Consider the following 13,866-nt stretch of genomic DNA (forward strand, 5'->3'; position numbering starts at 1 on the left):
CACTGTTTCAAAAAGCTTTAAAATAAATAACAAAATTCCTTAGTGCCCTTTCCAAAACGGGGCTGGTGGGTTCTTTTGCTGTAACATCACTCCGTTTCAGAAGCAGTAGATATTAGGTGTTGAAGTTCCTGTGTTAGTAGCACCTCTCCTCACAGATCTGACCTCAGGAAGTAGCCCTGAAAGGTTCACCTCACAACACAACCCCAGCACTCTTTCAGTTAGTTGGGAGTGTTGGCAAGGAATGAGCGCCTGAGGATGAAAGGGTGTGGAAGATGAAAGTGTTGGTTTGCTGGACAAACCTGAAGAGCAAATAAACACCAATATCACAGGAAAGGACAGGTTTGTTCTCACTCACAGAAACCTTTCTTCAGGATCCTTGCAGGCTGTTTCTATCGTAGGGGACAACGGCAGTGCAAAAGCAGGAAATCCCATGCAGAGTGCTTCCAGACCAATGGCTCTCCTGTTTTAATTAGGATGAATTACTGGACAAGTGGATCATCAGCGTTTGCAGATCATCAAGGCAACTCAATTCTAGCCTATTTAAAGGAACATCATCCATTGCAGGTGAATTTCCTCAAACTGTATCTTAGCAAAATATTGGCATGTATGCTCAACCATTGATGACACATTTTCTTTTTAAATCAATCTTTTGTCGGTTTTAAAGACTTGGGCACGGTGATGTAGCAAGTAGATCCACTGTGTGTCAGCTCCAGCAACCCTGGTTCGATCCTGACCTTGGCTGCTGTCTGTGTGGAGTTTGCACGCTCTCCCTGTGACCAGATGGGCTTCTTCCAGGTTCTCTGGTTTCCTTCCACATCCCAAAGGCATGTGGGTGGGGAGGCCATTGTAAATTATCCTTGGTGTTTTAGTGAATGGTAGAGTCTTGGGGATATAGATGGGAATGTGGGGGTGGGGGGGAATAGAGTAGGGTTAATGTAAATCGGTGCTTGGTGGTCAGCATAGAATCAGTGGGTGAAGGGCCTGTTTCCATGTTGCGTGAGCCTGTGAAACCCATATTTATAAACCTTTCTTCTCAAAACTACCACCGTCCCTTCCTTCCATCCCACATACACTGACAATGGATTAGGAATTGTCTGCACTCTATCGCTTCTTTGTGGAACATTGGGAGGTGTTCAACAGCAGTCCTTTCCCCCTGCCATACTGAGGAGGCACATGAATGCTCCTTACAGTTCTGCAGCGATGTAGCTAGAAGATCTATGCCCCACAGTGCCGGACACCCGGGTTCAATCCTGACCTCGGGTACTGTATGGGTGGAGTTTGCACATTCTCCCTATGACTGCATAGGTTTCCTCAGAGTCCTCTGGTTTCCTCCCACATCCCAAAGACATATGGGTTGGTAGAACAATTGGCCACTGTAAATTGTCCTTAGGTGAGCGGTAGAATCTGGGGGAGTTGATGAGAATGTAGGATTAGTGTGTGGGATTAATGTAGGATTAGTATGCGGGGTTAATGCAGGATTAGTGTGTGGGGGTTGTGTAGGATTAGTGTGTGGGGTTAGTGTAGGATTAGTGTGTGGGGTTAACATAGGATTAGTGCGTGGGGTTAGTGTAGGATTAGTGTGTGGGGTTAGTGTGTGGGGTTAGTGTAGGATTAGTGTGTGGGGTTAGTGTGTGGGGTTAGTGTAGGATTAGTGTGTGGGGTTAGTGTGTGGGTTTAGTGTGTGGGGTTAGTGTAGGATTAGTGTGTGGGTTTAGTGTGTGGGGTTAGTGTAGGATTAGTGTGTGGGGTTAGTGTGTGGGTTTAGTGTGTGGGGTTAGTGTAGGATTAGTGTGTGGGGTTAGTGTGTGGGGTTAGTGTAGGATTAGTATGTGGGGTTAGTGTGTGGGGTTAGTGTAGGATTAGGGTGTGGGGTTAGTGTGTGGGGTTAGTATGTGGGGTTAGTGTGTGGGGTTAACATAGGATTAGTGTGTGGGGTTAACATAGGATTAGTGCGTGGGGTTAGTGTAGGATTAGTGTGTGGGGTTAGTGTGTTGGGTTAGTGTAGGTTTAGTTTGTGGGGTTAGTGTGTGGGGTTAATATAGGATTCGTGTAAATGAGTGGTTGATGTTTGGTGTGGGTGATGGGCTGAAGGGCCTGTTTCTGTGCTGTATCTCTCTATGACTCTCTACATTAGTGGATGGAAGGTCATGAGGAAGAAGCCTGTGATTTCATGCTTTTGTTGGTGGACATGACTACCAAGGCCTTGTCCCCACCCTTGATCTGCACTTCCTTGCCCATGTGCTCTTGGTTCTGCCTAACCAGGCTTTGTGCTTACTAACCAGGGTCTTGTCCCTGCCCTTGACTTGCACTGATTGGATCCCCTCCCCGTGTCCAATCCAAACCGGCCCTGTTGTTCCTTTCAATCCGGACAAATTGGCTCCCTGGAGTCAAATGTAGCACAGAAATGGCCCTTCAGCCCACCATGTTCAGCCTCCCTAACTGGCATCCCACTCCCTCCATCTGTACAAACGCTCTACGGCCACAGCTCATTCTCTTCACCACCCAAGTGTAGTGTTGGCACCTCGCCCTTGACTGTCCTTTTCTCAGGCAGACCACAGAAGCAGCACAGTCTGTGGACAGGATGGAAGAACAGAACAGTATGCTCACATGAACAGGACCAGTACTGTGCTGATATCTAAATCCATAAAGCAAAGCCAATGGTTTCAGTGTCCCATGGACAATCATGTATTAGGGAATGCAAAAAGAAGCATAAGACTCACCCACAGTCTCAAACTCCAGATAGTATCAAACTACAATCCTTCTGATTTGAGAAGTACAAATAAACAAATTATGCAAATACCAGACTAAAAGCTTTTTGATTTGCATTTGTGGAAATCAAAACAATACACTGAACACAACAGGAGGGAAATATTTGTGATGCAAGGCAAAATAAAATAAACATTTCCAAATTTCACATCTGCAGGCTGAGAAATGGTGGGAGTCAGTCCTGGCTTTCACTGAGGATGAGGGAATGATAGCTGTTGATGCTTTGAGAATCCTGCAATTGGTGAAAGTGCTGCAGCTGTTGGAAGGAGCTGGGGATCATGCTGTGAGGGAGGTACACAGGCTTCTAACAAGATCACAAGACAAAGGAGTAGAAGTAGGCCATTTGGCCCATCGAGTCTGCTCTACTACCTCACCATGAGTTAAACCATTCTCCCATCTAGCCCCAATTCCCGGCCTTTTCCCCATATCCCTTGATACCCTGACTAATTAGATACCTATCAATCTCCTCTTTAAACACCCCCAATGATCAGGCCTCCACAGCTGTATGTGGCAACGAATTCCATAAATCCACGACCCTCTGGCTAAAGAAGTTTCTTCTCATTTCTGTTCTAAATGGATACCCTCTAACTCTAAGACTGTGCCCTCTAGTCCTGGACTCACCCACCAAGGGAAACAACTTTGCCACATCTACTCTGTCCAGTCCTTTCAACATTCGAAATGTTTCTCTGAGGTCCCCTCTCATTCTTCTGTACTCCAATGAGTACAGCCCAAGAGCCGACAATCGCTCATCGTATGTCAGCCCTTTCATTCTTGGAATCATCCTCGTAACTCTTCTCTGAACCCTCTCCAATATCAGAACCCTCTCCTTCCTAAGATAAGGGGCCCAAAACCGCACATAGTATTCCAAATGAGGTCTCACCAGTGCCCCATAGAGCCTCATCAACACACCCTTACTTTTATACATTATACCTCTCGAAATGAATGCCAACATAGCATTCGCTTTTCTTACCGCCGATCCAATCTAGTGGTTAACCTTTAGGGTATCCTGCACGAGGACCCCCAAGTCCCTTTGCACTTCTGTACTTTAAATTTTCTCCCCATCTAGATAATAATCTGCCCGTTTATTCCTTCTTCCAAAGTGTACCACCACACAAATCTCAACATTGAATCTCATCTGCCATTTCTTTGCCCACTCTCCTAAACCGTCTAAGTCTCTCTGTAACCTTCCTGTTTCTTCAATACTCCCTAATCCTCCACCTATCTTGGTGTCATCTGCAAACTTAGCCACAGAACCATTTACACCATAATCTAAATCATCTAACTTCTAACAAAGTTCGTGCAGAGGACAAAATCCCTGACACACATGGTCACATTGGCCTGGATTTAGTGGATGGTGACATTATCAGCAGCTCCTGAGTCTGCACTCATGCAGTTAGATGGGGAAGTTAGGAGGTTGCTGACTGGGAAAGGTCTCTTGACCCCTCCATTATCTCTGGATTGTCAGGATGAACAGAAGTTTCTTCCATCTAAATTCTGGAAAGACTTAAAATATTGACTTTATCTGCTAGCATTGGCTCCACCCTCTCCCTGCCACTGTCCAAAACTGGACCAGACCAGTTGAAACTGTGTGTCATTTTTGAGACAGGTAGAGACAGTGAGGCAGAGATAGAGATAGCTGACCTTGAACTGACTTTCAGGCCATGTATCCATGCCATCTCGAAGACACAGTGGCACAGTTGGTAGAGCTGCTGCCTCACAGCGCCAGCGACCATGGTTGGTTGATCACCAGTTCTTCCTGAGTGGAGTTTGTATGTTGTCCCTGTGACTGCACAGGTTTACCCCAGGTGCTCCAGTTTCCTCCCACAGACGTGCAGGTCAGCAGATTAACTGGCCACTTTAAATTGCCTCTAGTGCGTAGGCAAGTGATACCATCTGGGGAGAGTTGAAGAGAAAGTGACAAGAATAAAATGCAAATAGGTATTTAATGGTCAACATGGAATTGGTTGGAGGAAGTGACTTGGTGCTGTATGGCTCTATGACACTGTATTTCCACATCCATAACATCACCCAAATTTACTCCAGCCTCAGCTCCTATGCTATTGAAACCCTTACCATTTATCCTTGCTATCTCAATTCCCAATGTACTTACAGCCAATCACCCTTGTTCTACTGCTTGTAAAATGGAGAGTGATTGGTTGAGCTGCTCATGTACTAACTCAGACTGTCTCCTCTGTTCTTGCTGACATTCATTAAACCATTGAAGAGCAACACGTTGATTTTTAATACTTTTGCCTTCCTTTGTTGGTTGCGTCTGTAGGTGTCAAGGGTGGGAGATGTGATTGGGTGGGAGAGAGGCTAAGTGGGACCCAGTGGTTCAGTGGTGGGGGTTGGTGTGGTGACTCAAAGTGATTGGGGCACAAAACCTCGTTGGAAGCAAGGTGGAAGGTGGGAATGATCATTAGAAACAATTCTTAAGTCAGGACCTCAGGCCAGGTCAGTGCTTTGGACTCAACAGACATGGTCCTGGTCAATTGCACAGAAGTGGGCTTTGTGCAGACCTGCTTGTGTGTGACAGGCGCCCACTGATCAAGAGCTCACCAGGTGCCCACTGGAACTTTGCTGTGCCATTAATATCAAAACATGAGTTGATGCCCCCTCTGTGCCAATGTGCGGCAAATGTATGGAAGAGCAGAAACAAACGTAGCAAACTGCATGACCTGCAAACAACTTGTGATCAGACTTTTGATTAAATTGCTTCCCACAGTGAACAAACTAGTTGAATGATGTGAAAGATTTTCTTGGTTCTTGGTTTATCAAGTTAAATGGAATTGAAGTTTCAGTGGTGTGTTAGGTCTTAATTACCACCAATGGACCTCTCTGGCACTGTAATTGTTATTTTCTAATTGTGGAAGTGTAACCACTGGGCTTCTTCCAGGTGCCCTGGTTTACTCCCACATCCCAAAAGCATGCTGGTAAATCAGTTGTTTACTGTTATTTGTCATGTGATAGGGCTGATGGAAACATTGTAAGAGCCAGCATAGCCTCAATGGACTGAATGTCCTCTTCCTTTGTTGCAATGAACATATGGAATGCCTTATTAATTGAACACTGAATTTTCTCAGTGAGCTGATTTCTCTCTAAGACCCCCTGGTTTAGACTCGGAGATTGTGGAAGTATATTTTTTTTCAACTATTTTTGAGCCAATTTGCTTCCAATTTCACATACAATCTGTAAGCACACACGTTAAGTACTAATCATGCTGCTTGGCAAATTGTATGCCATGCCAGCACACACATTGCATGCTCCCTGGAATAGTGAGATATATCAGCTGGTGATGCTGGAAGTGTGAATGCTGATGATGCCAGCCCTTACCTTCCTGTGCTGCAACAATCCAGCTCGGGCCACTTGCTTATCATTCTTGGGGCACCTTGTGTTTTGCAGCAGGAAGTCTCCTTGGCCCGTGCATTTGAAAGAAAGCCTCAGTGACTGGTGGGTTTGTCGGCATTGACCCAGTACTGAGTTCACTGGAAAGAGTTTTTGTGAGGAAGTGATATCCCCAAAGCTCAACAGGGAAAACTGTGGCTGGGGCTGAGATTATATTCCCAGGTTATATCTTTAGATGTTGCTGGAAGAAATGGGAGCATTGGTGGCTGCTGGATGTGACAGGGAAGAGGTGGAAAGTGCTGGCAGATCAGGGCTATCCATAAGATGAGGTAGGAGTTGGAGGGAGAGAAAACCTCTGTCCAGGAGGCTGTATCCAGCAAGCACTGAATAGTTATTAGATGTGCATCTAATTGAGAAGCAATGGCTGTGGAGACTTTGCTTCTCCTAGGAGGTGGTGACTGTGGTGTGCCAGACACTGGGGATGTGTCTGCAACTACAGATTTGTGCATTCCCCAATCTGTCTGCAGCTTTCAGGATCTCCTCAGGGTCAATGCAGGCAACTGGTGAAGTGATGTCCACCACTAGACTGGAGAAGAGACAGAGGCTCCTTCTTCATGAGGAGGTGAGTTCACCTCCTTCTCCTGAGGTAGAGAACATCAAGCAGCATTTCCTGGGGCTTCACCAGTAGAGAGCAGATTGATTCCACCTACATTCTCCTGATGGTTCCACCTCAAAACATGGAGCTATACTGGGACTGCAAGGGTGTTCACTCAAAGAATTCACTCAGAACTCAGAACTGTACTGGGACTGCAAGGGTGTTCACTCAAAGAATTCACTCAGAAATCAGAACTGTACTGGGACTGCAAGGGTGTTCACTCAAAGAATTCACTCAGAACTCAGAACTGTACTGGGACTGCAAGGGTGTTCACTCAAAGAATTCAGCTGCTCCGTGAGAATATTCAGATCTTAATGAGACAACTGCCAGGTACTTAGAGTACTCATACCATGCCATATTCTTGCCTCAGTTGTGTCCAGTGGGCTGTTTAGGAACCAGGACAGGACAGGCCTCTGTAGACATGGTTTCTGAATCTACTGGGGTTCCACATACAGGAACAGAATGGCCTTACACTGATAAACCTGCAATATTGTCGAGTTGAAATAACATTTCTGCCAAAGGGACACCCTGACAGCCCACTCCAGCACACTCTGTAACTTCTAGCGGGACGAGGGCAGCAATCACACTGGAACATCATGGCATGTAAGTCATGCACCATTCTGATTTGGAAGTACACCTCTTATTTTCCATTGTCACTGGGTCAAATTCCAAGCAAATGAAGTTAATGGAATTGAATTTCAGATGCAAGGCACAAATGCACAGCTATGTATACAACGGCTGTTTAATACAAGTGACAGGATGGATGTCTACCCCTGCATGATCCTTTCATCTGATTGGTTGAAGGAACATATTGCTGCTTGCCAACCTTACATAAATACCAGACCCTCTGTAGAGGGTGCTGCATTGGAATGGCACTGATGCCCGTGAACCTCTGGGCAACTCCATCCACACAACACTTGTTGCTGTCTCCAAAATCCAGAGTTCTAAACAAAACTCCACGTAAAGGAGACAAGAGTAAATGTAGCAATTAGAAAAGAATCAGCTCATTGAGTAAGTATAGGAACTAACTAAGATGATGCAGAACAGAATGAAAACAGATGCGGAAATGATGCTGCATGAAGAACAAGCCAGTTTTAGACCAGGAAGATTAGATCAACTGCTTGTGATGAGGTATGTTTTACAGAAATTTATGCAATGGAGCATCTGCTGTTACAACAGTTTCATATATTTTAAGCAGACCTTTCACAGTCTGTGGTGTGAAGGGACAGGACATGTCTTGAGGGTGTAAGGTATGCCTGAGAAAGTGTTAGACTAATAGGAAACCTCCGTAACAAGTTTCTGAGCACTATTAGAGTGGGAATGAACCTGATAGAATTGATTAGATTACCATCTGGGGCTAGGCAAGGATGCAAATGCTCCCTGATTTATTTAACCTTGCACTGGGAGCACTAATGAATCTTGCACTAAGTGATGATGTTAGAGAAACTCCTTTGTGTCAATGCTTTAAACATCCTCAGATTTGCTGATGACACGTTATCTTCTGTAATAGATTTCCAGAGACTAACTGTTTGTGGAGAGTAGAACACTTAAATCACAAATTCAGAAGAGGAATGTGATGTCACTTGGGAGAATCAGAAAGGCGTGCACTTCAGTGTCAGAGAGGAGACAGATAAACAGGTGGAAAGGTTTGTGTAGGTTGGTGTCAGAGAATGGGTAAGGATTACATCAGTAAAGGGTTAGTTTGCTGCATAAAGGTGAGAGGGGAAAGATTTCAAAGGGACCTGAGGGGCAACTTCTTCATGCAGAGGGTGGTGCGTACATGGAACGGGCTGCCAGAGGAAGTGGTTGAGGTGGGTACAACAGCAGCATTTAAAAGACACTTGGACAGCTGAATGGATAGAAAAGGTTTAGAGGGAAATGGGCCAAATGCGAGAAGAGGAACTAGCCTAGATGGGCATCTTGGTCGGCATGGATGAGTTGGGCTGAAGGGCCTGTTTCTGTGCTGTATTACTCTATATGACTCTATATGTTTTGCAAAAAGTGAAGGCATGAGTTTATGATGGAACGTCTACCTCCATATAGTCATCCAGTTCTGAGCAGGGACAGGCACTGGAATTTAAATCTGATCACTTTTGGAGGAGTTCTTTATACACATATTGTATGTGTATGCATATATGTACATTCATGTTCTTCATGTGCTTCATAATCATGCGTTGGGTCAGGGTGTGCCTTGCATTTGCCCCTGGATTTGATGGAACAGATAAAAGTAAAAGGCACTAACTGCAGCGCTGAGTTGGCTGAGAGGGATATCAAGAAATTGCAGGACATAAAATAATAATGTTGACAAAATGAGGTTTACCCAGAAGATCCAAGAGAAATGGTCATGAAGGTTTGGCCAGAATTGAAGAAAGAAGACAGTGGGAATAACTTTCGTGGCTCTGCGCACACAGATGGATGAAACAAGAAGCTGAGCAAGAATAGGGAAGTGGTGGGTGGATATTGCTAAGAACAACCTGTTGTAGAGAGGGAACCGGATGGTTTAAAGAGACAGGCTACATAAGAACCGACAACATTTGGCCCATTGTTGGATGGATGTTGGAATATGGAAGTAGTGGGCTGGGAAGTGTTGGGGACGGGCAACCAATTAACTATTTCACTAAAAAAGGGAAATTGCAGATTGTTGGAGCACTTCCTGTAGAATCAGGTAACCCAGAAAGTGTCAACTGTGGGATTCCTCTGTACTCCATGGACACAGGGGTAGTATAGGTCCTTGCATCTTTGAATGGGGTCTCTTGTAATCCAATGTATCAGGCATGGCTACAAACCAACTCCTGACAGAGTCTTCCTGGGGATCTGCTCGGTACAGGTCACCTGCAGATAAGGTGTCTTTCTCCTTGAAGGGAAATGTGAAAACGCACCTGAAATGACACTTTATTTACACAATATACTACAATATTGTCAACAAAATGTCTGGTCTCTTTGCTACTCCTTGGTCCCAGCCCTGGCTCCAGTGAAGCACTTCTACCTCTGAGTTCAAATCCCACCCAGGGACATGAGCATGGGCAGATCCCATGGTTTTCAGTCAGGCCTTCAACCGAGGTCAACTGTTCCCTCTCAGATGGATACAAATCAACTACCCCCCCCCCCCCCACTACCTCCCCACCCCCCCCATCCCGTCGTTATTTCAGAGACGGTGTTCTGTCTCCCGGGCAATATTACCAAAGACATGAACTCAAGTCGAGTTTACTGTCATGTGCACAAGTACGGTGAGGTACAGGTGCAGTGAAAAATTTGCTTACAGCAGCATCGCAGGCGCAAAAGTACAAACAACACACGGCATATAAATTATACAAGAGAGTGAAACGAGAGAGAAAATAGTGTGCAAGTGCAAGACCTTAGTGCAAAAAAAAGAGACAATTCCATGGTCGTGCAAGAGGTGGTCGGTAGTGTTCCATTGCTGAGGGAGGTTTAGGGTTGTGCAGGTCGGTTCAAGAACCTGATGGTTGCAGGAAAGTAGAACCCGGTGGCGTGGGACTGTACCTCCCGCCTGATTTCACTGCGTGTGGGATCTTGCCCTGCGTTTCCTGAGTTGCTCTTCAGAAAATACTCCATTGCCGGCGAAGCTTTTCGGGCGGTAACACAAACCTCTTTCTTTCAAAGGACGCTGAATATTAATACTTTCTTTTAAAAAAAAGGGATGGGGAGAGTGCACGGCGAGTTCTGTGATTTTATTGGGTTTTATTTCCTCAGCGAGACAAGTGATCCCAGTTGGACGCTGAGCGGGGAGGAAGATCGCTCCCAGGTGCAGACGGAGCCCGTAGCGTGGGTCTCTGCTTGCGGCTGATAGTCTTTTTCAAGCAGGTTTCGAGCCAGGCTTCCTGTCACATGCTCCCAGTAATAGGATCCCTTCTCGCTGGCTCGCTCGCTCTCTCCCTCCCACTCCCCTAGGCTCTCCCCTGGGTACAGCTGGAGTTAGGGATCAGGGGACTGAGAGGTGACACCAAGCCACCAACCTGACTTGCTCAGTCCTGCTGGTGCCTCCCCGCTACCTGGCCGGGACGGACCTCCCCTCGCTCTGCCGCTCGCTCTCTTGCTCCGCCGTCTCAGCGATGGGTTCCTGGGCAGAGGCGCTCGCCCTGTACATGAGATTCGGATGCATAGTCACCCTCGGGTGGGCAGAGTTAAACACCGGTGAGTCACTCCGCTGCCGTGAACGCACGGTTTTCTTTTTAAATCCCACCCCGGTGCGGTGATTTTGTTCTTCGGGGGACGGGGTGGGGAATGTCTAAGTGGCTTATATGACGGCTCGGTGGGACAAGGGTTGGGTCCCAGCCCGTCAGACACCAGGGAGAAAGAGGCACCAAGTGTGTACAACACTAACCTGGCGTGGGGGACTCAATCGATCGCTCTCAGACTTTCAAGATAGTTTTTTTCCCCTCCATCATTTGCAACTTTGGCAAAACGACGGTGGTCTTTGTTGTAACGATCGATAAATATTGAAATACACAGGTCAATGAAATGATGAACAGTTAAATATAAATGTACCTGTATGAATAGCCGGTTACATACAATATACGATGTCTCTAAATGTATAGATAAGTAAATAGAATATAATGAATAATTATCTAAAATCACTAAACACATAGAGATAAGCATATAGATAGATAGATAAATGAATAACTATATATGAAATTAAATATGTCGGTTGAGTAAATGCTGGCAAGATACGCAGAAGATAGTTCAGCCTCTGGTGGAAATGGTCAGACACACGACAGATCCCGCAAGCAGTCGGCCAGTGCACGGGGAGAGTGAATGGATCAACGCAGGGTTACACATGGCCGGGCACAGACGGGTCGATATATCAGGCAAAGCTGACTCGGGCAGATATGGTTGGGATCCCTAACCCGTCAGCGTTCCGCTGTGATAGAGAAATCACTTTTACTGACAGCCCGTTCCGGGAACCCGATATCTTCTCAGTTCTGCGCACAATTAGGTTGGAAAAGGATCAACTATTGTGATAATAAATATCGCAGTGTGTCTTTGAGCTAACGAACCGTTTCTGATTAAGCCCTATCCCTGCTGAATGAGACGTTAGTGAGCTGCGATCTGGTGTGAATTTCCTGTACAGTACTGGGAAACTCAGTTTAACATCTTTTAAGTTCTTTATTGGTTTTCCTGGCGAAAGGAAAGCGGGCAAACGCTTCGTGCTGAAATACTGCGTGCGGGAGTTTAACGTGGGCCCAAATATACAACCCAGTTCTTGTCCTGATTGAAGCCCCTCACACTTTACAAAAGATCTGGAGTCCCAAGCCGTGGTCTCATTAAAAGAAAACGGTTCATTTTTCTGCCAATTGTAGTGCTGACGCTTTATTAAGAATCCCCGCTTTCCACAGATTGTCACAGGCTGTCAGTTCCTCAATGCCACCATCTGTGGACCGACATACGTATGGTCTCTCTGCTCCAAACTTCAGCCTTAAATCTGCTCCCCGACGCGGTGGCTGCTAACCCCAACTTGCTGCACACCCGGCCCTTTACAGGAAGACTGTCTCTCGAAAGCTTCGGTCGCTAGAAATCCTCTATTCTCCTCCCATAAACGCGCAGTCTCCCAAGTCTCCAACATTAGGAATCAGCCCGGTACATTGAAAATGAAGTGAGATGGAGACAAGTAGATGAAATCTGCAGATGCGGGAAATCTGAAATAAAATGCGGGAAACACTCAGCAGGTCAGGCAGCATCGGTGAACAGAGAACTAGTTAATATTTCAGGTTGATACCCTTTGTTGGAACGGTCTGGGGCAATATGGGGACTGGTATTTACAAGAAGAGTCGGATGGCTGTAGCTTTTGTTTCGAGAAATAAACTGGGACTGGTCACCTTCCCAACCCCGTCGTGTTCTCCAGCACCGGAGGCTGACCCAGCCTCAGCCGGACTCGGCCATTCCGAATAGTCTCCGAGTGGTGGGGTGAGCGGCAGTCAGGAACTGTCCTGCTCCCGAGCACGGTCTGGCGATCCTGATCGGACAGGGTAGGTTGGGAGGGATCCGATCGGCGCTGACCCTCTGCGTCTGGGCCGTGGTGTGAAACATCGAGACCGAGGGTGCAAACACACGGCGGCGTATGCACGGCTCCGGTAACAGAGACGTGCAGTAGGGCTGCACATCTCCTTGGACAGCATTACACCCTTTGTTGTGATCTCAGAGGTGAGCACATACCCCTCCAACGAAAAGGACTCGGGGTTTAAGGTGTCAATTTTAGACGCGGGAACAAATACCTTAAGACTTATACACAGAAAATAATACCGGCTGCAATTTGGAAGGCTCTAACAGGAACACTTACAGCAAATGGTTATACGCACAAAATGCTGGAAGAACTCAGCAGGTCAGGCAGCATCTACGGAGGGAGATAAACAGTCGACGTTTCGGGTCGAGACCCTTCATCAGGACTGAGTCTGATGAAGTGTCTGGACCCTGTTTTTTTCCCTCTATAGATGCTGCCTGACCAGCATTTAATGTGCGTTGCTCCAGATTCCAGCATATGCAGAATCTCTTGTGTCTACATTTAAATAGTTAATTTTGTTTACCGTATCTCTAGACGGGAATGGTAATTATTTCTAGCAGCGGGCATGCTACAGTTGTTAATCCGGACACGGTTATTTGGTCATTTTGTGCCATTGCCGGCCTGGATTAACATGAGAAGAATTCTGAGTTTAAATCTTACTATGGGAATTTGAAATGAATTAAAAAAAATCTAGGTATAAAGCCGGTGTCAGTGGAAGGAAACTTGAAAGGATTGGAGCCCGAAAGTCCCTCTTGGGAAGGAGATCCGCGTTGTTCTCCGGGGTGGACACTATGTATTCCAGCCCTACACCTTCTCAAGTGGCTTGGTAAGCATGTAATTTTTAGCAAATCGCTACCAACTTCGCAGAAATTCCCCCAGTACCTTTTCAAAGGAAATAGGGATGGGCACTGAATGCCGGTGCCAGATATCTTTTGATGTGAACAATCGTGCAAATGCATTTGGTTTTCATGCTGATAGGCGCTGGCTGGCATTAAGTGCAACTAAGGTTGAGTGAAAACAACTTGTTAAACAGAGAGAGAGAGAGAGAGAGAGAGAGAGAGAGAAGCAACATCACCTGCAGTGA

General features: G+C 46.2%; 1 protein-coding gene across 1 annotated transcript in view; it reads left to right on the forward strand.

Moving 5' to 3' along the window:
* The first annotated feature begins 10,647 nt into the window (after positions 1 to 10,647).
* Positions 10,648 to 13,866, forward strand: part of kremen1 (kringle containing transmembrane protein 1) — a 150,604-nt gene continuing 147,385 nt past the window's right edge. Inside the window, 1 exon segment of the mRNA XM_052032516.1 lies at positions 10,648 to 10,918. Coding sequence (XP_051888476.1) covers positions 10,837 to 10,918 — 82 coding nt within the window. The 5' untranslated portion in view covers positions 10,648 to 10,836.

This window comes from Pristis pectinata, chromosome 17 (assembly GCF_009764475.1).
Source record: "Pristis pectinata isolate sPriPec2 chromosome 17, sPriPec2.1.pri, whole genome shotgun sequence".
In the NCBI taxonomy this organism is placed as follows: domain Eukaryota; kingdom Metazoa; phylum Chordata; class Chondrichthyes; order Rhinopristiformes; family Pristidae; genus Pristis; species Pristis pectinata.